We start from the raw sequence: 26,586 nt of genomic DNA on the forward strand, positions 1-26,586 counted from the left end.
CACTGATTCAGGGCACTAGGTCCTGTTCTGCCTGGCTCCTGGTCTGGTTGGTCCGGGCACAGCCCATGCTGGGCTCTGCTCTGCTCCAGTCCCAGCATGGTGCAATAGACCTTACCCAGTGACCATCCAGGCTGTCCTGGGCTGGAGTCCTGCTTCCCTCTGCTATTTTGTGGGTTCCGCAGTTCTAGAATTTGTTCAGAGTCATTTTTATAGGTGTTTGGAGGGTCCTGGGGGAGAGCTTTAGGCAAGTTCCTGCTTTCCAGCCACCATCTTGGCTCTGCCTCCCAGATACCCAATTTCAATGAAAATTTCTTAGATTCACTAGGTAAGTCATTGAACTTCCCTGTGCTTAACTAGGTATTATGGCTTTGTGTTCATCAGTTAGATTTTTGAGACTATTTTATAATGTTCAGTTCAATTGATCTAGAATGAGAAGGGACCTTAGAGGCTATTTGTCCAATCCCTTCATTTTAGAGGTGAGGCAAATGAGGCCCATGGTTCGTCAGTGACTTACACAAGGTGACACAAATAATGGCCAAGGTGGAATTGGAATCCTGGAGTGCTTTTTCCACTATACCATTCTTTCATCCTTTATTTAGCAAATAAGCAGCTTCTACTCTAGGCAATGCAGTGAAATACTCTTGGACCACCATATGTAATCAAAACTTTATTTATGATAAGACTAAAAGGGATGCAATGCCTAATAGCTAATTCAAGTAAAATTCTATTCCTTTTAGCTTGTGTATTTAATCACAGCAATAGCAACACTGGGTCAGAAAGTATCCCCATAGAAAAGTGGGAATTCTGATAAATCTCTCCAGATATGACTCCCAGGGCTGGATTTTTTTTATGCCCCATGTACTGCATTCCAACTAAGTCCCAAGGGCAGCCTCTAAGGGGAAGCCACCCCACCCTATGTAAAATAAAGACTTCCTACCACATCCCACCTTGATTGCTGTGGCTATTCCTGACCTTGCCAATGTGGTGGTGGTCCAGGTAGTCTAGGCCCCTGGTGAGTGATATGGTCCTCCAATTCCTTCAGTGCCAGAGTTGGCAAACTCAGGCCAAGGGTTATATGATAAAGCCTTATTTTAAAATGTATAGACCATTCTTATCTTGCTAGCCATACAAAAACGGTGCAGATCCCTGTTCCAGGGGATCTTTCACTGTTGAAAAGGCCTTAAAGTAACTGACCTTGAGAGAAGCCTAGCATAAGCAGTATTGGAGGAGTATTACAAGTATAGGTAATAAAAATGCAAAACAATACAAAATGCCCTTTAAAAAGCAGAATCCGTGCAGTGGGGATGGTAATGGGCAGTTCATAGATGGTCTTCCAATGTAAAACAGTAACAATAAATGGGAAGCCAGGAACATCAAGGCCACAATAGTGGTGATGACATCTCCCCCGCTGTTACCAATTCCCCAAAATTTAATGACTCAGTTTTCTTAGGGTTGATCTATTCTTCTGTGAATGAATCATGAATGTAGCATTGCATGGTGGACATTAATGCCTTCAGGAAATGGGGCTTCTTTTAGGTCTGTTCAATTATTTCAATCATGTCCCACTTCATGACTCCATTTGGGGTTTTCTGGGTGAAGATTACTAGAGTGGTTTATCATTTCCTTCTCTAGCTCATTTTCTATATGAGGAAACTGAGGTAAACAGAGCTAAGTGACTTGCCTAAGGTCATGCAGCTAGTAAGTATCTGAGGCCAGATTAGAACTTGGGTCTTTCTGACTCCAGGCCTGGCACTTCATCCACTGTGCCACCTAGTTGCCTGTCTTTTAGGTCAAATAACCATGAAGGAAGGACCAAGAAGATAGATTGAAGTGATTCCCACTTAAAAGCAAATTGCTCCTGATCAGTCTCAGTCATGGTTTGTTTTTTTTAAAGACATTGGTATGCTCAATAAACCCATACCACACGCCAGGGGCCTAGACTACCTGGAGCACCATATTGGCAAGGTCAGGAATAGCCACAGTAATCCGTGCAACAATTTTACTCAATTCTCAATAATCTACTGTAACGCCAGGGTAATATCCACCTTCTTTAGCAGCCACACAAGCTTATTATAGGGGGAGTTGGCCTTCTTCATTTCCATTACAAGGAAGGAAATATCTTTCACAACCTCCCCGCCCTCCCCCCCCCCATATTAACAATTGGATGATGGGATAGTTCAGGCAACCCTAAGGGCTTCCATTTGATTCCATTACTTTGTTTTGCTTAGACTATTAAAATGTTGATAACCATCAACTATTCACAACAATAGGTCTGGAAACTACCATAAACATTGTACAGGTACTGACTCCTAAGGATTCATACTAACTATATTCATGACACACTTCCTCTAATTAGTCACCCTGAGACCCAGATTTTTTTTTCTTACCCACCTCTACTTGACCCTTCCTCTCAACCCCTCTCCCCGCAACGGTAACTAGGATATCCCTATGGACCCATGTACCCCTTGGTATAATAGTAATGTGACTGCCAGTATCTAGCAACCCTTCATAGATTTGGCAGGACTCTTTTCCTCCCTCAGCCTCTACAAATAGCTGTGATAGGACCTTCATAAGCCTACAATTGTAACAGAACAGCCTAAGGGTTCTTAACCTTTTTTGTGTCATGGACCCCTTTGGCAAGCTGGTGAAACCTGAATAATGTTGTCAAATGTGTAAATTACATGAGATTATAAAGGAAACTATACTGAAATAGTTATCAAAAACATTAAGTTCATGAACCCCAGTCCAAGAATCTGAAAAAAAAGGATTTATTCCAACAGTCTTAGATGGCCCTGAACAAGTGGGCCAACGGTTTCACATTTTCCAAGTTTGAATGGGACAGAAGGAGCCTTCTGTCATGATCCTAGATGTCTTGATAAAATTTTACTAACATCCCTATAGACCAAAGCAATTATCCTGTAAACGTCATTTCAAGAACCACACCCAAAGTTCTTTATGGGAGTATTGTAACCCTCCACCTGAGTAGAGGATACAGCGCTTCCTTCCATCATCCCAGAGTGCCCATTTCTATACACATCCCTATTTGCTGCATAACTGCTATGGGGGGGGGGGGGGGAGGAGAGGAGGGACTGGCCTGCAAGGAAAGAGCAGGGTATACCCATAGCTAAAGCCTGCCACTCAGATGGAACAGCTGCTCCTGAAGCAGTAGCTACCAATTTTAGGACTTACACCAGCACCCTCCCCTTCCTGTTGTCATTGGGGAACAGGATGCAGAGGGAATTCATGTTTGTGGGTCCAAGTATGCAGGACTCTCCTTTTACATTTTTTTTAGTAATGACATTTTTTAGCTTTTATTTAGCATTTATTTTTCCCTACATGTGAAACCAATTTTTAACATTCATTTTTAAAACTTTGAGAACTCTCCTTTTTAACTACTCTAAAAAGGGGCAATGGGAAACCCCCTTTGGGGCTTCTGATTTAGCTGAGGTACTAACAAATCCTCTGTAAACGCCCTAGGCCAAACGAGCTTGAATGGGATGGATAATTGTGAAGACTTCACAGGGTATGTCTAAGGGAGTAGGAGAGGTTTTGGGATTTGGCTTTGTGATTCTGGAAGGTCGGCCTGGAGCTGTGGCCATGCCCTTCCCCCCCTCTCTCAGATGTTAGAAGATAATGAACTTCTGGTGAGCTATGTGTTCTCTGCTCCAGGAAGGTCTCTCCTCTCCCCCCACCCCATTTCTCCTAGACTTTCAGCAGCCACCCTGGCAGTTGAGTTATGATAGGGAAAAATCTGAATGGACCAGATCAACCTTGGTCCTCTGTGTAGTTTTCACGCCTAGACTGTAAGCCCACCTCCTAGCCAATGGTGAGAAAGGGATAGAGGTGTGTGGGAATCTTTTCATTAAAGAGTATAGATTAGGGCAGGTTCCCTTTTACCTGGCCTCCTCCATTATCGAGGTGTGCCCAAATCTTGCAAGGTTTGTAAAATAAATTTACTTTGTTTCTCCTAAGGATGTCTCTCCTATTATTTAAAAATCCTGTCCCATGCAAACTGGAGCTGAAAGAAATCTCCATATTAGTGTCACTAGATTGGCATATTCATTAACCATTTTTGTAATGGATCTTTGGTTTGCTGTTTCCATTCCTCTTAGAATCTTTCAATTTCTTTGGTCCTGAAAGGCACCTTCAACTCTCCAGAGGAGGAAGCAGATTAATATCCTGGGAGTTAGTGATGAGGTTTTCTTACAGGAGAATGTTTTGGCTCCTATTATCTTCTTTAGTTTTAATCTCATCAGTGCTTCTTAGGTTGGTTTTCACCCTGGCCTTTTCAACCTGAGAAGTTACTAAATTCATTAACTATACATACCGCCCCCTCCTGAAGGCATGATCCTTAAAAACCAAAAATCTTCTTTCATATCCCAGTTGATGACCCTGCAAGGAGTTTTTTATTCTCCATATGGTGGTAATCCAGCTTGTCTACATCCCTTAGCAAAAACCATGGAATACTGATCCTCCGTTTTTATTCTCCCTCCCAAGGTCCTTAAACATCCATTGGGCAAATCCTACAGTCAGTGAAGGCCACCTCCTTCCCCAAATATGCCTAACACAGCTGTAGTCATAGGGTACCCAACTCCTATGCCTGGTTATGCAATCACCCAAGGTGCCTTTTCCCACATTGTCCATCCCCTATATTTGTCATGAATTTCAATCGAAACCTGCTAGCAAATGCCAAATAGTCTAGGCCAGGTCTAATTTGGGCCAGTCCGATGATTCAGGTTAGAGGTTAGAAACAGCTAGGTGGCAGTTTAAGATACTGGACCTGGAGTCAGGAAAATCCTGTTTCAGACAGTCAACAATTGTAAAACGGGGATAATAGTGTCTGCTTCTTAGGGTTGTAGTGAGATCAAATGGGGTTATTTGTAAAGGGCCATATAATGCTAGCTATTACTATATATGCAACACTGGTGGACCATAAAATATAATAAAACTGTATACTAAGATAAGGATGTAATTCCTAATGCAAATATACTCAATTCTCCTCCACTTCTGCATTCAATATGGTAATAGAAAGGAACCTCAATAGGGAATTCAACTAAACCTTTTCAGTGCAGATGCCACAGGCTGGCTGGGCTTTTTATACCAGTAATCCTCCAGACCAACCACTTTCAAGGAAGGAAAGGGGAAAGGAATACACATTTATTAAGTACCTACTATGTACTAAGTTCTTTACAAATATGAACAAATTTGATCCACATGATAATCCTGGAAAGTAAATGCTACTACAGCTGAGAAAACTGAGGCAGACAAAAGTTAAGCGACTTGCCTAGGTCAGAGTATCTGGGTCCAGATACCAGGCCCAGCGCTCTATCTGCTGTACCACCTAGTTACCTCCTTTCCATCTTTAAACTACCTCTAGCCTAAACAAAAGGAATCCTATTTTTACCACAGGAAGAAAGTATTCTAAAGGGGAATATAGTTGGAAGTATAGAATGCCTATCTCTTCTTCCCCAGGTGCGCACACGCACACCTTCCCCCCCACCCCCCAATTCCTCTATCCTTCCATGTCTTTCCTATTTTCTAAGGCATCTGCTAGTCCTCAGCCCTTCCTGACTGAATTACAGTAATTTGGCTGAGAGAGGTAGGCCATGGATTCATGGATACACACAACTTAGTGGAGGTAAAAGCCAGACAATTATCCATTAGATCTGAGGTGAGCAAAGAAATGAAAATTCTTTAATAGGCAAAAGTGGGAGCGTGGGTATTTTATGGGGGGAGGGGGATATTTTTCTCTAGGGTTGACTTATTAAAGTGAATTCATTAACTGCAAAGAAGTATAATGGTAAATGGCTATACAAATTATGTTTAAGTGAAAGGAGATAGTACTGTATTATAAGGTCAAACACCTGATAACACTTGAATGAACTGATGCAGATGGGAAGTAAGCAGAACCCAATTTATACAATGACCATAATACTAAAAAGGAAAACAGCTCTGAAAGATTACAGAGCTGATTAATGCAATGACCAATCATAACTTCAGAAGACTGATGATGAATTGTGCTTCCTACCATTTGGCAGATGCTAAGCGATGGAATCAATGCGTAGAATGAGTTACACATTTTCACTCATGGCCAGTGTATCAGTTTTCCTTATCTACACTAATTTATTACAGGGGCTTCTGTTGTGGGCAGGAAGGAGGAAGAGTTGATGAGCATTGATGGTGATGCAAAAGAAGCAAATATAATCACAAACTTTTTTAAATACAAAAAGTTAGTTCAGAAGGGGAAAAATTGCCCTGCTCATCTCTTATTACTGTGTTAAACTAAATATGCTTCTTAAAAATCTGTAAAATTCCATTTCACAATCTTTTCTTGTATATTGTTTCATAACAAATTTTAAAACACAAAAACTAGACCTTATTTTATAGGGCTAAGGCTAATAGTTTTCTCTTGTTTTTCAAGTCCTTACACAGGAATGGGAAACTTACCAGAACTCTTGTTCCGTGAGGGTTGTTAAATTTTCTATGGGCATGGCACTCAGTCTCAGAAAAGTCAAGCCACAATATATACTTATACAGCTAAATTTAAACTCAAGACTTTATGTTTAATTAAATTAGATCCCACTCTAACCAAAATCTTTATTTATACAAAGTTTGCAAAATAACTCCTACCACCATCCTTGCTAGTTCTGTTCAGTTTTTATGTGTGTATGTGAGCATATACATAATATGTGTATGAGTGTGTGCAAGTGTGCACATGCACATTCTTAAAACAAAGAAACACTTTTGCTTCACTTCTAAGAGCTTCAGGTGTTCGCTTTGATGCTGTAGGTAAAATCTGACTTCATGCTGATGGGTAGCACCAAATGGAAGGTAAATTCCACCGATTCAAAACCCATCCTAACACATCAGTTCAAGGTCTTCTTGGCCTAAAATGATAAAAAGTATTTGGTGTCAATGGATTGCTTTAATATTAAACACAATTCTGTTGCGAAAATATAGGAAACCAAACATTATTGGGAAGAGGCAGAATTTGCCAACTGCCCACTGTGCCATAATAACAAGATAAATGGAGCTATTCATCATTTGCCTATAACCCCTAGTTTAATTATGGTGCCCTAGTTCAAGGTCCTGAGTTTGTTTTCTCATATTCTCATTAGTTGTGGTCTACAGCATATCTACAACTTACATCTCCTGACCCCAACCATCTATCTGCTGTTGTTCATAAGGGGAACCTGTTAAAATATGGGATGGACTGTAATCCATACTAGGAAAAATTAAAGCACAACACTACTTAGGGTGGCACAATAACGTAACTTTCCCAAGGATGAAATATTTAATGTTAAATTTTTCCCATTGATGGAAATAGGTTAAATAATTCATTTCTGAACTCGAGGATTTCACCTTCCCTTTCTCACCAAGCCATTCCTCCTCCTCCTTCCCCCTTCTTTACCTACCATCAAAAAAGGGTTGCTCACCCAAAACAGTGAAGCTGTTTTCAGGAAAGAGAAAAAATAATCATTGAAGGATAGATTTACTGAGAGAAAAACTAAGCTCTTCAGAGGCAGTGTGTGGCCTCTGGCAAGGGCACGGGCTATCTGGATCTCTTGATTTTGCTTTTTAATTGCCATGATATAAACTATACAAACTCTTTCTTTTGAGGGGAGAAGGCAGAGCAATTGGGCGTCTGAGGTCACATTTGAACTCAGGTCCTCCTGACTCACTGGGCCACCTAGATGCATAACTCTTTCAATAGAGTATTCATACTTTGATCATCCTGGTGTTTAAGAAAGTATCCCTTATGTTCAACTGAAATCTATTATATGTAGTTTAAAAGCATTCTTTCTAGTTTAATCATTTGTGGCTCTAACTGCCAAAAATCACTTTGTAAAAACCTTTCATGCATGATAATCATATAACCCTTTAGTCATCTCGTCTTCTCAGGTCCTAACACTTGAAGGACAATAAAAGCTTCATTTTCAAGATAGTAATGGTCTATGTATCTGTTACTAGAAGACCATTAAAATTTGGAGAAACTCAACTTGAAACTGGCCACAGGGTTTTGATTTTTTTTTTAACCACAGCAACTTTTTACAGGCCTTTTAAGTATTTAAATAAGTATTCCGTGGGCATAATGCAGTATGTCCACGACTGTATATCCCAAACTGGACATTCCATTTAATAAAAATCTAAAGCTCAGCCTTTGCTACAGTGTTTACCCAATAACACATAGATTCAAAAAGAGTAATTTGGACAATGAGGAGTTAATGTAACATTGCTATTCAGCAATCCTGCAAAATGTCTTACGTTTTGATATTTTAAGTATCAATCTCCTGGGAGAATCTAACAGGAGTTATAGGTTACTGTTACATATTTTAAGTGGTTGTCAATATGCACTTAAGAGTCTTTCCTGTTTTAATCATTTCTTGAGTAGAGTTAATAGCAGTACAAGACCTGAAAAAAAGACTTACCCTCCATTACACTGCTAAGCTAACTTATTTGTTTATTCATTCTGGAAACCTTGTCATCCAAAAACGCATTCCAGAGATGAACAGCATTAGATTACTTAGCAGTAAGGAATCACATTCCTTTTGCTAAATCCCAGTCTAGGATTTTTTTTTTAGGATTCATTGCTCCAGCAGCCCTTTCCCCCAACACAGCTTCCTCTGAATGCACAGGCTGTATAGTCATCTGTACTGGTAAGGTGCCAGTCCTTTGGAAGCAGTGCAGTACAGAGATTCACATCCTGTCTCTGACTGTTTACTACTAGGGTAACTTAGGCAAGTCCCTTAACCCCCTTGGATTTCAGTCACTTGTAAAATAAGAGGATTGGATTGGAATGTCTTTCAGGTCCCTTCTAGCTCCAGATCTACGGTTCTGTACACTAATCTCCTTGAAGATAGGAAGAAATTAAGTCCTTTCATCCAAATAAGCCTGAGCACCAGCTATGTTCAGGACACTGAAGGATAAAGATAGATAACAAAAAAAAGTGACTCCTCTACAATCTATTAATAAGATGTTACTGATATGGGAAATAACTAAAGGCAGAATGGAGTAAGTGCCATAGGACTGCAAAGAAGGATGATGCAGCTGTGGGCGCTGGAGCTGTTCTGGGTGGTGGGGAGAGGAGGGAGTGGGGGAGGAGTTGAGAGAAGGGTCTGCATGAGCCAGGAGTGGAGTCTCGAATGTACAGTCCCCTACATCTCCCCGCACCCCAGCAGAAATGTACGTAGCACCAAGTTCTAGCATGTTCTATCCCCTTGGAAAGGTAGTGAGTTCTCTATAGTAGAGATCTTCAAGAGTCTAGAACTTGTAGGGGGTGCTGTAGCGGGGATTTGTGCTTCATGCAAGGGATTGGAATGAATGACCTCTTGGGGTCCCCTTTCAATATCTAAGGCTGTACCGTCTCCACCGCCCTTCCTCAAAGCCCTGCATCCAGGTAAGAAAGAGCAACTTGCAGGAGCCGCGGAGAGGAGCGAGGAGGGGGGAGGGGGAGCCGTAACAAGGCCCGGAGGCCGCACGTACAACCGCCACGAAGCAATTCCGCAGGGCCTCAAACTCCTTGGCACAAACGTTCCTCTTCAGGTCCCGGCCAGGGGCCGTGGCGGCCTGGACACACTTCCCATAAGCCGCGGCCTGGGAGGGAGAGACAGAGACTGAGATCTGCAAGGTGCCCTAAAACGCCGCCTTCCCAGTGCCCCGGGAAGGGGCCTCCGCGCTCCCGTCCGGAATCCCAAAAGGGGACCCTCTCACCTCTACCCCACAGGTCGCCAGCCTCTCCGGAAAGCTCTGTATCCGGCTCCGAACTCGGCTCCACACAGCTCCGGTCCCCGACATGAGAAGCTCGTCCTCTCCCACCAAGGCGCAGCCATCTTGGATCCTCCTACTTCCGGCTTCCGTTCCCTGCTGATAGGGTGGAACTCCTGTCTTTAACTTTAGGTGAGCCTTCTTATTGGTTCAATGATAATTTCCTCCTCCCCGCCATCACCATCACCCGCTTCCCTGACGGATTCACTCGATTCTCTCGGAATCTTGCCATTGGTTCATACCTCTAGTCTGTTTCCATTCTCTGACTTTGGATTGGTCCGAGATCAATTTGTTTATTAAGGGTGTCCTCGGGGCTCCGCCCCGCCGCGAGCGATTGGCCCACAATGCCCGCTCCGGCGAGGTGATTGGCGGAAGTGGGAGCCGGTTGGTGAGGGCGTCCGGGGATCATGGCCGCTCCGCAGCTCCGGGACCGGCTGAGCTTCTTACACAGAGTGAGTACCTGGCTGGACCCGAGCCCCATTGACCAAGCCTATGGGTCCACTCGATACCCTGGAGGCCTGAACTGCGGCCTCTGCGCTGCTCTCGCCTCTGACCTGAGACGTTTACCCGGGCAGAGCACGCCTGACCTCCCGTTCTCAGGGAGAACTACGGGCAGGGCCCCGGGCCTCCCACGGCCTCCGTCTCCCTCCTTTCCTGACCTCTGTGGTAGCGTTTGCAGGCCCAGGCCTCCCCACGAGAGGGTTGAGGTCTCTTCCCCTTCCCATCCCCACTCCGGCAGCATGTGCCGGGAACATCCGGGCCTCATCTTTCCTCCTCTGTAAAATGGGAGGGTTGGGCTAGAAGGTCCTCAGAATGCCCTCCAGCGCCAGCTCCGTGGCCTCTCAGGTCCTTTTATTCTTTGCCTCCCCACCCCCACCCCAGTCACCTAAACAAAACTAATGTCAGGGTCCTCTCCTCCTCCTGGTCAGGGTCAGCACCCCTCGCCCATGCCCACAGCTCTCTTGGAAGTGTGGTTCCCTCGCTCCTAGTCAGTGTCTTCTCAGAGGATCCGCATTCTACGGATCCGTGTCGCCTTCCTTCCTCCTTTAAAACCCTCCTCTGAGCAGTTCCTTCCTCCTCCTTTTGTGTCCTCTTCTGTAACCTCAACCAAGACTCCTTTTCTCAAGCCAGGGGTTCTTAATAGCCTGGGATCCGTGAACTTTTTTTTTTTGCTTTCTAAAATATCCTAATAACTATTTCAGTATAATCAGTTTCCTTTAGTGTTTCCTTCCATTTTATGTATTTAAAGGCATCATTCTTAGAAGAGGTACCATATGCTTCACCAAACACACACAGAAAGGTTAAGCATTTAAAAGTACTTTGAGAAAGCGGCCCATAGCCTTTACCAAGTCAACAAACATTTTTTACTGCCCTGCTATGTGCCTGATACTTTGCTAAGCACTTGTGATACAAAGAAAGGCAAAGATCAGCCCCTGCCCTCAAGAAGCTTAAAATCTAATGAGGAAGTGGCAGCTAGGTGGTGCAGTGAGTAGAGCACCGGCCCTGGAGTCAGGAGGACCTGTGTTCAAATGTGACCTCAGACACTTGACACACTTACTAGCTGTGTGACTTTGGGCATGTCGTTTAAGCCCAATTGCCCTGCCTTCCCCCCTCCAAAAACAAACAAAGAAACAAAATCTAACGAGGCAGAGACAGCAGAGGCACACCTACGTGCAAAAAAAAAAAAGTTATATGCCGAATAAATTGGTGGTAATCTCAGAGGGAAAGTACTTTCATTAAGGGGACTTGGAAAAGCCAGGTTACCAGATCAGACCCCTTCTCTATTAAGGTTTACTGCCATACTGATTATGTTGAAATATAGTTATCAGAATATCTAAAAATATCTATATATTTTTTTAAAGCTCATGGACCTTGGGCTATTGAGAATCCCTTGCTTTAGATAAGGAAGAAATCTATCTGGAACCTTCCCAGAGTGGTTACTTATTCTCATTCTCTCCTCAGTTTCTATCTAACAGTCTCTTCCTTCCCTCGATGGTGCTGTCCACTCTTACCATTCCCTTCTCATTCCTGAATTGTATGACAATTGATAAGGAAGGGGTAACAGAAACAGAACACTATGAAGTAGGAGCAGAGGTCTGTAATTTTCTAACACAGTTCCTCTTCACTCCCATCTTTCTTCTTCACACCCCCTCCCCCAATACACACACGCAATGGGATCCAACTCTTTTTTTACTTTCTAGTCCTTGGCTTGTGTGGCCACCAACCAGGTTTTACCACAATTGCTTAAAAGTTCTTTTGAGTTCTTTCGCAGCTTTTTTTGAATGAAGTTCATAGTACCCTCCTGATCAGAATGTCATAATAATTTCTAAAAGGAAATAATATTGGTGATTTCTGCAGCAGTATTACAGCTCTGAGTCAATGTCAGGTGGCTGACCCTTTGCATCATTTCTGTTGGCAGTGGGCATTATTCAGTCCCTACTGCCTGTCAAGACCAGTATGCCTAGTGATGTCATTGCCATTATAGGGTGATGCCAGCCTTTAGAATTGATTTAAGTTCTAGGTCAGGAAGGTAGGAGGGTGTTGAAAGAACTAAACCTAGGAATGGGCTTATCCAAGCTTTAGTTCCATCTGGACAATTTTGCTGATGCATACTGGGGCTATCTTAATGTAACCTAGAATGAGCCAGTAAGCTTCTGTCTTCCTTGTTATCTTTCTGAGGCATCCCTTACTTATATTAGGGGGGAAAGCCTGATAATAACTCAGCCCTAGATTATTTAGCTCATTCCAAATTCTCTGTAAATCTTTGATAATACACATACTTGCCGTTACATAGTTGTACATCCTATCTGTTTCTTTTCTCACTTAACATTTCATACGATCATTTCCATGATCTGGCATACTTCATATCCTTGTCATTTTAAACTCAAGATAGTGTTACAGCCCATTCAAGTGCCAGTTATATGTTCTGCTATTACACTATTCCTTGGGACAGTTTGGGTTGTTTCTACTATTGTAAATAGAACCACTCTGAACATTTTTTAACAGATTTTTTCCCCCTTTGGACAATTTCCTTGGGATCTGTTCTACAAAATCGATTTCCCAGGTCAAAGGACAAAGACTAGAAGCCTTTTTGTATCTTCTGTGACATATTGCCACATTTTGTCCAGAAAAACTGAAACCATGTATATTGGGTTCTACCGGAAACGTATATAAACATATCCGTAAGCAAGTAAGAAATAAGCACACTAATTTCCCTACAACACAGCCAATATCAGACTTTGTTACTCTAATTTATTTTTGCTAGATCAGTAGATATATGATGGTACCTTAAAGTATATGTCTCGTCAGTTGCCAGGGAAGTATGACCTATGGGCCACCTCATTCCAAGCACAGGAATCCTCCTGTTTGCTTGGAAAGCTGTGTGCTAGAACAACTTCCCTTATTTACCACTCAACTCTCCCCCCCTTATGAGCCATCAGCAGCATCCCCAATAAACCAGTTTCACTGGCATATTGAAAAAGAGATGTACATAAATTTGGGGCTAAATGCCCCATTAGCAGCACCAGCCTGTTAGAGCAAGTATCCCGGTCACATTTTCTTGGTTGACAAGACCCTCCATGCATGGAAGGAACTACACCTAAAGAGCAGACGTAGATACAAGGATGTCCCTGTGTGAAAAGATTACCAATGGGGGGGGCGGTTCTCTTGTTCTCATCTAGCTCCCAGTTCTGATGAAAGGAACGTCTGATGATGATGTCCCATGCCCTGGCTACCTGTTTGAAGAGATTGCTAGTATCCTTTTCCCAAGAAGGCAAGAAGGGCAGGTTTTGGGACAGGCCATGAAAGAGCTGTGACTTTGATGGGATTACCCATCAGGGATTATTGGATTATTTAAGAGGCACATTGAGGTGGTTGGGTAATGGGACTGGGAAGACAGGAGAAAGCTGTTTGCTGGTTCTTCAGCTAAACCTAAATTACAAAGTTTTTCCTTAAAAGAAATGATTATAGAAAAAAAGTAGGAGGTTGTAGTGAGAAGGCTAAATTTTCCCCTTTCCCTTCAGTGCAATCTGGAGTCTGTCCTTTCCCTAACATGATTGCTTCCCAGAAATTTCCCATGAGTCAATGGGAAGCAGCCAGTGTCTGTTGGAGTACCTCCTGAACCGCTTACAGAGCAACTCCTGCCATGTTAAACTCAAGGTAAGCAGGAGAGAGGAAGGGTGGGGACCCTCAGCTGGTTCCCAGGGCCCTGGCTGAGTCAGACAAGCCAGGACAGAGCTTAGACAGGACCCAGTTTCCAGAAGGGCCCAAGGAGAAGGAAGAGGACAGTGGTATGGATACCATACCAGGATGTGTGTGGATGGTAAGGTAGCACAGGGGGCTTTCCCGGGCCCTGGGTACGTGTCATCATGTCTGCATTGCAGCCCAATGTGGTCTTTCACTTGCTGTCTTCTCTCTTCCCAGGCACTGAAAATCTTGCTGTACATGTGTAGCCATGGCTCTACATCCTTTCTGCTTGCACTCAAACGCAATTCTTCCTTCATCCAGGAAGCAGCAGGTATCTGGCAATTTTAGAACTAGTCCCTATTAGGGCATTATAGAGAAAGGAGGAGAGGGTTCAGTTAGAATATTCAGCTTCCTTTTCCTATCCGTTTTAGTATGGAATTCAGCCCTTTCCTAACATTAATTAGGAAATAACATTGTAATTTCACAGAAATCTAGATCCTAGGGTGGTAGGGAAGACTACCAAAGTTTGGTTTCAGGATGGAGAAGGTCGGAACTCCATCCTGGGACGTAGATCCCAGGTCCTCAGCCTGGTTTGGGCCCTGTCTGCTCCTCTGGGGACTGTTCCTCAGAGCCGATTGAAGGGGGAAATTGAATGATTCTCCTGGCCTTTGAATGGCTGTTCAGGGACATTTACTGATTAAGGGGAAGACCACTCAGGAGCTGGGGGAAGGGAGAACTTATATTTGTTTTGAGCAAAGAAACAGGTGATTCTGGAATTGGGCCTTCAATTCTTGGCTCCTGATCTTGGTTTCATCAGTCTTTTCACATTACTTGCCTATACTGAGAGCTAGTTAAACTTCTGCTTGTCCTCATGGGAAGAGGGGAATGAAAAAACATTGACAGGAGTTAAAGGAAAACATCTCCCTGGAGCAATTTTAAAGGCTCTTAATCAGTGGAATGTCCTTGGGAATATGTCCCAGGGATGGGCATCATTGCTGCCGACTGCTCTAGCCAGCTGCACTGGGCGTGAAGGGGTGAAATGATAAAGCCCTGCCAAAAGTTACGTAGTCCCTCAGTCAGGACCTCTTTTCAAGCAGGCATAGATAGTTAGCTCTCTCTTTCCTGAAAATCCCCAGGAAAAAAAAAAGTCCATGAATTCTTTGAGTAATTGAATACAAAATTTTGCAACCTTTCCAGACCTGGGGTCTGTCCGTTCATCTCTCTTACATCTGTCTTTCATCAGTGGCAGCTCATTCCCTTGTGATCTCTTCTTCATGATGTTACTAGAAAGGTGGCATTTCAGGGCAAGAGATGGAGGCTGTGAGGAAAATCTCCCTGGAGGCTAACCCCGAGAGACATCCAAGTGCTTGAGGGGAAGAAGAGAATAGAGTGGCCAAGAGGCAGTGAATCTGGGGAAGCGACTGGGGGATCCATGTGTGGAGAGCCATTTCTAAATGGACTGGAATGAAGAAATTCTGTACATTTGAGAGTAAGTGGTCTCTTTTTTTTTTTTTTCTACTCCCTGCCCTCTTTATTTTGCAGTGTTTGGCGGTCTCCCAGATCCTCTGCATGGAAACAGCTTGTATCAGAAGGTCCGAGTGGCTGCCCAGGTGAGTCTTAAAGGTAGGGTTCAGTCTAAGCAGTATTGAACAAGGAGGTCTCCCTCTGGATTAAGCTGTAATTGGTAGACCTCCTGCCCATTGTGCACTCTGAGTTTAGAGTGCAGGGCTTGTGCCTGGGAATTGGTCTCCTGTTTTCCTGTTCCTGCTCACCCAAAGAGTGAGAGCACGCTTGAGGTTCTGCTTGCTGCTACGGACCATCCTGGGACTCAGGGACAGAACTTCCGTTCCTTGTGGTTTATTTTGTCGGCCCCTTTAGCATCTTGCTGGGGCTGGGGGAGTTGGAGCCCAGAGCAGAGCCCTCTCAGGATGGCTTCGTGCTGAGGGCAGGGCACTGACATACTTTCCATCCCTCTTCTAGGACTTGGCGAGTGCTTTGTTTTCTGATACTTTGTTGCCATTGCCTTCCACCCAGTCTCCTAGGTCCCTTCCTTCGACAGGTAGAGTGGATGCTTCTCTTCCTTTCTCTTTAAGTCAGTTTCCAGTCCCTTTTATCACTGGGTCCTTTTAAGTCAAAATGGAGACAAACTCATCTTCTGTCTTTGTGCGCCCTTCCCCCTGGAGTTTCTCTGCCCGATGAATGTGGAATTGCTCCCTAGGGAAGCCAGCCTCACTTCCAGCTCAAGGTATTTTTCTTTCTCCCTAGGTATGGGATCCCAGTCTGGTTCCTATAGCACCCTCCAAGGCTTTGGCTACACCAAGGACAGGGGGAGCTCTGGTGAGTATTCACCGTGGGACTCCATTTCCAGTCTTCTTAGTTCAGGGCCTTCTCTTACTGCTCTAACTGGTCTGTCCATCTGAGGATGACATAGGTTGGGCCGCCAGAGGGTCTTCTGGAAAGCTGATTAAAGAAAATAAGGTTGAGAAGACTTTGTTTGCAAAACTTCAAGGGCTATATCAGAGTTGGCTTTAAAAAAACAAAAAGGCTGGGGCATCTTGGTTTTCCTAAAGTGGGGTTTATGGGGCTAACTGCTAAAGACTTTGAGGATGAGGACTTAGCAACACTGACACCAGGCTTTAAAGCCATGCTCAGGATTTGGGTGCTGTGGCCTTGATCTGAGTTGGAGAAAGTTGAGTGCTGGGCCCTAGGTTGACCAAAGGGGAGGAAACCTGAGGCATCTAAGACAATCAAAATGGTCCTCTGCTCACCAGTTTGACATTTCTTTTGCCATTTTTTTTTTGTAGAATCATAGAATGTTGAGAGATAGCTATGGTATAGTGGAGAGAATGTCAGACTAGAGTCAGGAAGGCCTGGATTCAAATCTGGCCTCAGAAACTTACTATCTGGGTGATCACAGGCAAGCCACATAAACACCCTGCTTCCTTGGGATAGTAACAGTAGGGTTCAGTGGAATTAAACGAGATGCTCTATATAAAGCAGTTTACAAACATTAACGTTCTACATAAATCTCAGCTACCAATGTTCCTGGAAGGGCCGTTCAGGATCGTCTGCTTCAGCCCCTCAGGTGGCTGAGACCAAGAGGTTCAGTGACTTGCAGGGGATTTTTTCTTTCCTGTCTATGCTTTACTAATAATAACAGTACCTTCAATTTGTGTAACATGTTTAACTCTTCAAGGTATTTTCACATCCATCATCTTACAGAAGCACAGCACGCTCAAGTGACACCTTTAATTTGAGGCAGAGCAGGTCCTAGAAGTTAGTGTCCCCACTTCCAGACTGGGGCTTTTTTCTGTTTGACCTCCTTACTCCATGTGTGGGTATGTTTGGGGAACTTAGTTGCTGCTCCTGAGTCCTGAGATAGGGATTAAGCGTTTGGAGGGAGCACAAGAATACAGCCCTACTACACGTACGGGACTACCGAGATGCTGTCCTTGTGGTCAGATGTGGCTGAAGCATGGGCATGCCAGGTTGTGGAGTCAGGGGATAGTCAGATTATATTGGAAAGGGTATACTGCTGGAATTGTCCTCCATTCCCTCCTAAACTTGGATCTCCTTCTGCTGAGGCCTGGTGTCAAGTGATGTCTGTCATCGTTCTCTGAGCTCCAGAAGCAGAGAGCAGACCATACAAGGTCCTGGAGGCGGACATTCTTTTCCCCCTGACAAGTCAAAAATGTAACTTGGAGATTTAGAACAAGCTGTAAGAATCTCTTCTCTCCTCTGGCACAGGCTTTGCTGGTGAAGCCCTTCTTACCACCATCCAGAAAGCTGCTGAGGTGGTGGCTAATGCTGTGCTCCCTGGCCATGAGAGTCCCGCTATCCAGAGCCAGGTGCTGAGGGAGGATACCTACCAGCCTGTAGTAGCACCCTCCGCTGGCCAAGGTCACTTTGCTCCTAGGAAAACACCACCTGGGCCCACCCAGAGTGTCCGAGGTATGCCCCCCCCCCAGGCTTGTTCTCCTTCCTGTTTGATTTTCTTGCCACCCATCAGTGAGCAGGCTTAGAGAGAACAGCCACCCCAGGGAAGAGAATCTAGGTTGAGCCCCTGGTTGTTGTGGTCAGGTAAGCTTTTCTTCCTTCCTGGGACCAGAAGAGCAGAGGATCAGAGACAGAACATTGCCTTTTCTAACTTTAGCTAGTTCACAAAACTCTATGGGGTGAGGGTAGGGAGTAAAGGAATAGCTTCTCAGTCCAGGGAAGAATAAAGAAGAGAGAGAAGGTGAGGAAGTAGAGTCTTCTCTTTGAGTTTCCCTTTATATTGGTCTGGCTGTGGCTCATCTCATAGGTTAGAGCAGCACTTCTTAAACTGTGGGTCGCTGAGTTTCAGAAGCCCTGGGTGAGTGAGTCGCTCTGGGGAGTCACTTCTTGGCTCGATTTCTCCTGTGTGCTGCCTCGCCTTGTGCATCTCAGCTGTTCTCATCATTCAGCTCTTTACAGAATGTATTTGCAGAAGTCTTTCCAGTCTTTCCCTTTAGCTGTTTTCTGTAGAGGTTACTACCATTAGCCCCATTTGTAGAGATGAGAAGATTGCCATTGGAAGGTCAGTGATGTGGCAGGGTTGCATTGTTGTTGTATTCGTCCTTCATTTTCGAAGAGGACCACGATATCAGAAAAATGATGACATGACTTGCAGTTGACTTTGATGTGAGGCGAGGGAGGGCTGTGCAGGGTCACCAGCCTCCCTTTCTCCTCCAGAGTCATCTGGGTCCAGTGGCCTGATATTCATCAGGATGACTGGAGATGGCCAGGATGCAATGGGAGACCCTGGCCCTTTCAGGCTAAGGCCTTTTCAGGTTCTCACTTTGAGTGAGCTAATGCCCATTCAGTGAATAGGCCTCTTTAAGAAGTGAGTCAAGGGATGGCGCCTTTAACTAGGAAAAAAAAAATCAAACTGGGAGGAGAAGACCCTTAGGGTTGCTAGTCAAAAGAGAAACAGTTACTATTGACATTCACTCTGAGCCAGGAGGGCCCAAATTATAGCTATTAAGTGGAGCTCGGGCAGGGACCTATTGTGGTCCAACCTATGAGCTTCAGAGTGAAATGGGTCAGGAAAAAGAAAGAGAGAGAGGAAGGAAGGAACGAACGAACCTAGGAACCTAGCCAGTAAACCCCAAGTTAGTGGGGAGCTTCCGGCCATCAAAATTTACCTCTCTTTGGAGAGGAGAAGGAGGGGGAGAGGTGGAGCTGAGTTACCCAACTGGCTGGATCCCCAAAGAAATAAGGAAATAAAGAAAGGCAGGCAGAAAGGCAGTCATCAGTCTGAGTTGCCTGAATGGGGACCCAGCCAGCTGGGTAACTCAGCTCGACCTCTCCCTCTGCTCTCCAAAGGGAGGTAAATTTTGATGGTCAGGGTTGCATAGAGCATCAGTGAGTACCTAGACTTCAGTGCCTAACCTTGGAGTTGCCCTTCTGTCCTCTCTCCTTTTGAGCCATACTTCCTCTTTGGTCTGCTTTGGCAAAATAGAAACATGGCATCTTTAGGCCTTTGAGCAGAGCTGGCTGCCGTACTCTGTGCCTAGCACAGTGCCTTCTTCCCAACAGATACTTTAATAAATCTTTGTTGTATTGAATTGATTTGAATCCAGCAGATCAACACAGAGCCTTCTCCTCAGGGGCTCTGCCCTTTATGGCTACTCCCGTGGAGTCTCCGATGGATGGAGTCCCCATAGAGATGAGGAGCGGGTGACTTGGGAAGGACTGAGGCTCTTTGTGGGGCTTATCTGACATCCCCATTTCTGCAGTGAGGCACCAACCTGGGCAGGCGGGGGGCGGCTGGGAGGAGATGGACAGTGACCCCGGCTCCCAGAACTCATCTCAGGAGAATGGAGAACTCAGCAGAACCTCCAACTCTGGCAGTAAATCCGACAGCGACAGCCACTCAGGAGCCAGCCGGGAGATGGGTGACGTAACGGAAAGGTGAGCCCTCAATGAGGATTTGGGAGGGCTGAGCTACTACAACAGAAAGGATGCCAGGACAGTCTTTCTCAGGTTTCTCCTGTTCCTAGGCAGGGATCAGTGATCTAAGCTACCACCATATTAGTTGTTTCTCTGGAAATCCACCTGCAGGGGCATATTTCTCTTTTCCCAGCAAAGGGGTGGTAGACTGTAGGAGTGGAATGAAGCATGTGTCTTCAGACATGGGCACTATGGTGATTTGTTTTGTTTGACTATACTAATTTGTTGGAGAGTGTGTGTGTGTGTGTGTGTGTGTGTGTGTGTGTGTGTGCATGTGCGTGTGAGAATCTTTAGGAGGAAAAGAACAGTGACAGCAACAATCAAAAGAATGTCTCCCCATATCAAAATAAAAACCGAAATCTACTCAATCTACACATTTTCTTTCCAACCAACTTCCCCTCTACTAACTTTGGAATCCTTCTGGGACCTAATATTGGATGTTGGTTCTTGTTCCACCTCTCCCAAATCTATCTGCTAAAGGAAAATAATAGGAGGAAGAAGAAGACAATCCCTGTCTAACTCCTCCCTAGCTTCCCCTTTGTACCCATTACTGTTATTTTCCAGTGACTACCCCTGCCTTCCTACAACCCAAACCCCCAAAAAGTACATTTAAGCACATTAGCTGATTGGCTGTGTGTGTCTGACTTCATTCTCCTCCTCTGTTCCACTGCCTGGATTTTATTTTGCTAATGTCACATCCTATGTATCTCCAGTTGGGTTAGGAAATAAAGGTCAGAGTTTAAGATGGGGTCCAAACAGCCACGTAACCAAGTACTGCAAAAGGTCACTTGGTGATGATAAGGAGATGAGTTGGGACTCTTCAGCCTTTCCGTCCTAGTGATCCCATCCGCTATAAAGTTCTCAGCCTTTTCATACCTACCTTTTTCCTTTTCTGGGGAAAAATTGACATGGAGCTATGCTGTTTGACAGGGTAGAGGCTGTGCCATTGAGCGACTGTCTACAAGAGATGAGCCTTGTGAGCACCGTGACCCAGGGGCCTCGGGTCTTTCTGACTCGAGAGGAGGTGCAGCATTTCATCAAAGAGTGAGCCACTCATACCTTCTCTCCATTCATTGCTGCTGCTTCCCTTGCTTCTGTTCTCTTGCACTGGGGAACTTTGCGATTCTTGGAGGGAGGTAGAGAGGAAATGGGGGAGATTATCCTGTCCTTTTGAAAGCATAAGACCATTTGGAGCCTAAGACTGGGATGAGCTCCATCTTTATTCTGTAATTAATACTCCGGATGAAGAGTCACGTTCCACTTTCATCCCCTTACCTGCCCTTACCACTTTCCTTTCCTCGACAGTGTCTCATGCCCATTTTGCTTTAAAGCTTTTTCTAGGCCAGCATCAGAGCCTTCTCTGTGCTAGCTTTCACCAGGCCCAAGATGCCTTTCTCTTGGACCCCTCCTCGGTCTGTCTCCCCACTCCACCTCACACCCCTGATCCTCCTTTGCTAGATTTTTTTCAGCTACACCATTTAATTCTTCTGTAGGTGTGGGCTGCTCAACTGTGAGGCAGTACTGGAACTCTTGAACCGGGAACTTGGAAGACCCAATGAGTGTGTTCAGATGGTGAGAGGGATGGGCAGGGAGGGGGAGGCAGGGAAGACACAAGGAAGGGAGTAAGGATGTATCAAGTGCCCAGTGTGTGCCAGGTGTCATGCTGAGTGTTTTACAAATACCCGATTTAATCCTCATAACAACCCTGTGAAGTGGGTTCTATTATGATCCCCATTTTATAGTTGAGAAAATTGAGGCAGAGATTATGTGACTTGTGTTGTCTAGGGTCACACCGCTAGTATATGTCTAAGGCTGGATTTGAACTCGTGTCTTCCTGAGTCCACTGTGCCACCTAGTTGTCAATGCTGGCCGCCCAGATGTTCCCTCTTGTGTGTGTTTGATCTGTACCCAGACCTCAAGCAGCTCCTTTCCTAATCAGAGTGCTGATAGCTTTGATTGCTGTAATTCATCATGATAAAAGTCGAGTCGTTGCTGAGCATTCCTGTTTGTCCTTAGCTCTGTCATTCTCCCACCACCAAAAAAAGTGAGCAGATGTAGAGAACGTTAGGAGTGGGAGAGTTGTCCAGTGGGCCCTTCTGGAACCTTCTTGATTCCTTACCATTTGACAAGCCCTGGGAACTAAGGAATTAACCGGATGGGATTAGGACAGGAAGCCTGGGAATGTGGAGAAGGAAGAGGAGGGGGAGGAGGAGGAGGAGGAGGAGGAGGAGGAGGAGGAGGAGGAGGAGGATTATCCTGGGCCCTCCCTTCACACTTAGGTGAGAGAAGAAAAGCCAGGAAGGGAGCTAGGCAGGCACGAAAGGAGGCTGATGTTGGGAGTGCTCTCTGCTTCCTAGAGCAGGAGACAATGAAAGAGGCTCTCTTTTCTGCCATGTGGGACCGAGGCATGTTTGGCAGAGACTTTGTGTGGCTGACTTTGGCTTATCTTCCCCTCAGAGAGCCATGTGCGCCATCTTCTCCCTCATGTGCTCAGATCTGCTTTCTCAGGACCATATCTTCTTTATCATCCAACCAAAGCTGCAGCAGCTTAGCGAGGGGAGCCCTGGCCCTGTGACCAACAAGGCAACCAAGGTGGGTGGTGCTCCGATTTAGTTCTGCCTGCAGGCATAAGAAAACTGTCAGGCTTGGGTCGGGGATAGCTGCTTTTTCTAAGGGCATTTGTGGAGGCAGCATCTTTGTGGTTGCTCATGCCGTGCAGAGAAGCCAACATGCCTTCACACGCATCCGTTGGAGGGATCTGTTCTTGCTTCTGTTGTTTAAAGGAGTGAGCAAAAAGGCATTTATTACTATTATTGTTGTCATTATTTGTTAGATCTGCTAACCCAGCCCTCTAATCAAAGCACCCATGGTAGCAGTGACGAATGTGGGGCATGATTAACCTGCTCATTCTACTCTCCTCGGAGCCATAATCTGTATTTCTTTAAACCACAGAGCATTGAGTCCTGCTTTCTCTCCCTGCTTCCCAGATCTTGAGGCACTTCGAGGCTCTGTGCCGAAGCCATCCTCCTCACAAAAGACTCCCACCGCAAGCCAGTACTAGCGCATCTCGCCCCTCTCTCTGCCCAACTGATCTGCTGACAGAAGTTGCTCCATTTGCTGGAGGGGAGTCATTCCTCCAGCCAGTGAGTTCATCTGCTTCCCTGCCCAGGGGCACAACCCCAGCATCCTCATCACACCAGGAGATAACTCCTGTCTCAGCACAGGGAGACATGACTGCTGGTAGAAGAAGTGTAGAGGAGGCCGAAACTAGATTAGCAGTTTCAGGTGAGCAGGGGCCTGGATCTAGCCAAGACTCATCGGGCACTAACACTACAAATAGCAGGTTAAAACCGGACATCAACCCTGAAAGCAGCCTTTCGACCCCCATAACTGGCACTTCCTCTTTGTTTGCTGGCATGGAGTTGGTGGCTCACACAGGTGTGGTTGTGACTGAGGCTGCCAAAGAAGAGCTGCTCCAGTTAGTGTCAAGTTCTGAAGCTCCATGGATATCGTCCAGAGAGGCCACCTCCCATGAGGCTCCTAGTCCAGAACTATCTGCCTTCGCCTTCTTAAATGCATGAATGGCCAGCGTTTGAGGCTGGGGCACTGCCCCTTGTCTTCCTTGTCTTGAGAAGGACTTTGCACATCTGTCTGCCTTTGACTGTCTCTTGGCTTCTTCTTTACCTTGTATTATCACACATGTGCTCATGGGCCCTTCTGGGGTCCTCCAAAGTGTAATTTCCACTCTTGTGTTTCTCAGTCATTATCCCTGTTTGCTGTGTCTGCATCCTTCCTCTGGGGGAATTCTCACCACCTCCAAACCAATTCCTGCTGACGGCAACTTTACATTAACTAAGCAGACCACTGGAATATCCAAGTCAGAAAGTACCAGTGTTCATCTTGGGTTTTTTGATCAGCAACAGGAAAGGGGAAATTATTTTAGATGTATAGGGAATGCCCCACATATTACTTGCAGAGCATTCAGAAAGAATAAAACCAGGAGGTTTCTGATCAATGCTGAACCTTCCTCAAACATTATAAGAAGAATGAGCAGATTTGATCTCTTCTCAAAACCTATCTTTCCCCCATTAATGTTTGTTTCCCTCTAGCAGAGCTGGTTTCATATTTCAGAGTCATACATGCCTTATACATGTGTAATTTTCCATGAAACTTATAAAGAATTGGGCCACTAGTTGGTTGGATCAGGATTATTATGGAACCCTGATCATTGCCAGTACAGGCATGTGAGTGAGTTAGGTGCCCTAGCACCAGAAGGAGCTCTGGCCCCTCTCTAGCAGTCAAGGACTGTGTTTAACAATAATTTGTGGCCTTAGGAGAGAGGGTGGATCCTAGACAGCATTGCTGAGCCTTCCTGACTTTGTGAAAGGGCAGTTTGGTAAGGTGGTGGTGGTTAGGAAGTTTGACTTTCTTGAGCTATGCTCATCTTACAGAGACATAGTTTGTGGGTTCTCCCCAGAGCTTTCACCTGGCAGGCTCATGGCTAGTGAGTCTCCAGACCCCTTAGCCAATTTAAGTGTGGCTCTAAACATTCAACCAGGCCCTTTCTCACTCCATCTGAGAGGATGCTCTTTTAGCAATTTAAGCATTCAGTTGTACCCTGTTTCAGGCGGAGCATTGTAAAGAACTCATTAAGCAGAAAAAGAGGCCTTCAGTCCTTGCAAGACATGCCTGTCTTCTCTCCTTAATGATCAAGAGGGTTTGGAGAGGAAAGAATCATCTTTGTATAAACCCATAGAACCTGAGGAGAGAATCCTTTGGTTGATTTCCCTCTGGAGAATCCATTCTATAAGATTCAGCAGATGTTTCCTTCATATTTTTTCACACTGACAGCTTGATTCTGAGTCACATTGAGAGCTAAAGATCCCTTAATAGGTGGAGCTGAGGAGTTGTATGTAGTCCCAAATGGCCTTTGCCTGTGCTTTAAGGTCAATTAGTGAGAGAACATAGAAATCTATCCACAGGTTGAGAAAATAGGCCACAGGGCTTTGGCCTGAGCTGCTATAATTTCTAGATCATTTGAAATTGGGTGGGTCTTACCTTGTTTTGGAAGGCAGTGACTGACATTTGAAGGAACGTTACCCATTGCTCTGTCCTCCCTTCCCCATCTGTCCTCTAGCTTTGGCCTGCTCATTTGGATTTGGATTCCTATGGTGCTCGAGAGCAGGTTGTAAAGGTGCTTCCAGAAACACTGACCCTCTGCTTTATGGCCTTGAATACTACCAAAACCCTAGCCAGTCAGGGCCACTCATCAACTGTTGGGTAAATGCCTATAGAGCAAGAGAGCTCTAGGCAGTTTTGCCCTCTGTGATTTAGAAACTCTAAGTAATCCCTTTGTTTTTTTATCCTGGGGTGTGTGTCTGTTTCTCCTGAAGATTATTTTTTTAAATGCTTTGCCATTCTGCTGAAAATCTTCCTTGTTACATGGTCATCATAGTATCTGAAAACGATATCACCACCTTCCCCACTCCCGAGTAATGGAGATTTCATAAGAAAGTGTCCAGTTGAAGGAGTGGACTCTGGGTCAAGGTTACATCTTGTGGTCTAGCCTGCTATTTTCTGATACTTTATTTTTTACTCATGTGTTGGTCGTCTGTTCAGTGTCTCTACTTTTTGGCCATACTTACTCTTGCCATAAATTGTTTAAAACTATGAGGGTTGGTGAGAGCCCTGGAGAAAGGGTACAGGGAGCATCCCATCTCTGTGGAACTTGTGAAGGGTGCTGGTTGTTTACACTTTCTTAATAAACACTATTGGATATTTTACACAGAGCTGAAACTTCTTTCATAATGTGCTGTCCTTGGTCTATGATGATCATTCTATTGGTCTAACATTAAGAAGATAACATATCAGCTTCATTCTCTATGACAATAGGCAAGTCACGAATTCCCTGAGCTTCAGTTTCCTCATCGGTAAAATGGAGATCACAAGACCTCATAGTACCTACCTGACAGACTTGCTGTGAAGATAAATAAGAGATATAGGGTACTTTGCAAATTATTATTAAGATTCTGTGATGTACATATACACCAAAATATTAATGGCAGCTTTTTTTTCTTTATAGGAGCAAACAAAGTAGGTGTCCACCAACTTCTGAATAGCTAAATAAATTGTGGCTTGTGAATGTAATGGAATATGTGCTGCAAGAGTCAAATCAATAGGCATTTAATTAAGTACTTACTGTGTGCCAGGCATTGTGCTAAACCCTGGAAAATACCTAGTGATCATAGGAAACTATATAGAGAGAAGTATAGAAAAAGATAAACTCGTGCTTACTTAAACACAACCAGGAAAACTATGCACAGCTATAAGGGTACAAGTGGGAAGAACAACCGCAAAGCAATACCTTGATAGATGAACCAAGCTTGATTGCGAAGAGAGGAAAAACATATCTCCCTTTCTTGCATTAGTGGGGGGACTATGGGTATGGAGCAGGGGTGGGGAGTCTTTGGCCTCGAGGCCACATGTGGCCTTCTAGGTCCTTGGATTCCACTTTTTGACAATCCAAGTTTTATACAACAAATCCTTTTGTTAAGGGGATTTGTTTTGTGAAGTTTGGATTCAGTCAGATGAGGACCTAGAGGTTCCCCACCCCTGGTATGAGGTATTTCATACACTGTCATGTGTGGGTTGGTAATCCTGAAC

The 26,586-nt window shown here is 44.8% G+C and overlaps 2 protein-coding genes across 2 annotated transcripts; one reads left to right on the plus strand and one right to left on the minus strand.

Annotated features, from left to right (window-relative positions):
• Window positions 1-6,526: 6,526 nt before the first annotated feature.
• On the minus strand, window positions 6,527-9,828 carry NDUFAF8 (NADH:ubiquinone oxidoreductase complex assembly factor 8). The gene is made up of 3 exons (XM_036758141.1): window positions 9,712-9,828; window positions 9,484-9,594; window positions 6,527-6,887 (listed from the first exon to the last, which is right to left on the minus strand). The coding sequence occupies exons 1-3, from the start codon at window positions 9,793-9,795 to the stop codon at window positions 6,867-6,869; spliced, it is 216 nt and encodes a 71-aa protein (XP_036614036.1). The 5' UTR covers window positions 9,796-9,828; the 3' UTR covers window positions 6,527-6,866.
• A 237-nt stretch (window positions 9,829-10,065) lies between these two features.
• On the plus strand, window positions 10,066-25,712 carry TEPSIN (TEPSIN adaptor related protein complex 4 accessory protein). Its single transcript, XM_036757799.1, has 13 exons — window positions 10,066-10,217; window positions 13,446-13,518; window positions 13,832-13,923; window positions 14,188-14,281; window positions 15,493-15,560; window positions 15,931-16,009; window positions 16,216-16,287; window positions 17,698-17,901; window positions 19,710-19,884; window positions 20,854-20,967; window positions 21,417-21,495; window positions 22,381-22,515; window positions 22,911-25,712. Exons 1-13 carry the CDS (start codon window positions 10,173-10,175, stop codon window positions 23,502-23,504), a joined length of 1,824 nt encoding a protein of 607 aa, XP_036613694.1. The 5' UTR covers window positions 10,066-10,172; the 3' UTR covers window positions 23,505-25,712.
• The last annotated feature ends 874 nt before the right edge of the window (window positions 25,713-26,586 follow it).

This window comes from Trichosurus vulpecula, chromosome 4 (assembly GCF_011100635.1).
Source record: "Trichosurus vulpecula isolate mTriVul1 chromosome 4, mTriVul1.pri, whole genome shotgun sequence".
Taxonomy (NCBI): domain Eukaryota; kingdom Metazoa; phylum Chordata; class Mammalia; order Diprotodontia; family Phalangeridae; genus Trichosurus; species Trichosurus vulpecula.

Coding starts and splice junctions, on each gene's coding strand:
- NDUFAF8 (XM_036758141.1), bottom strand. CDS start 9,795: ATGTCGGGGACCGGAGCTGTGTGGAGCCGAGTTCGGAGCCGGATACAG. Junction 9,595..9,711: donor TGGCGACCTGTGGGGTAGAG/GTGAGAGGGTCC, acceptor TCTCCCTCCCAG/GCCGCGGCTTATGGGAAGTG. Junction 6,888..9,483: donor GGAATTGCTTCGTGGCGGTT/GTACGTGCGGCC, acceptor TTATCATTTTAG/GCCAAGAAGACCTTGAACTG.
- TEPSIN (XM_036757799.1), top strand. CDS start 10,173: ATGGCCGCTCCGCAGCTCCGGGACCGGCTGAGCTTCTTACACAGA. Junction 13,924..14,187: donor CCTGCCATGTTAAACTCAAG/GTAAGCAGGAGA, acceptor CTCTCTTCCCAG/GCACTGAAAATCTTGCTGTA. Junction 16,010..16,215: donor TAGGTCCCTTCCTTCGACAG/GTAGAGTGGATG, acceptor CTTTCTCCCTAG/GTATGGGATCCCAGTCTGGT.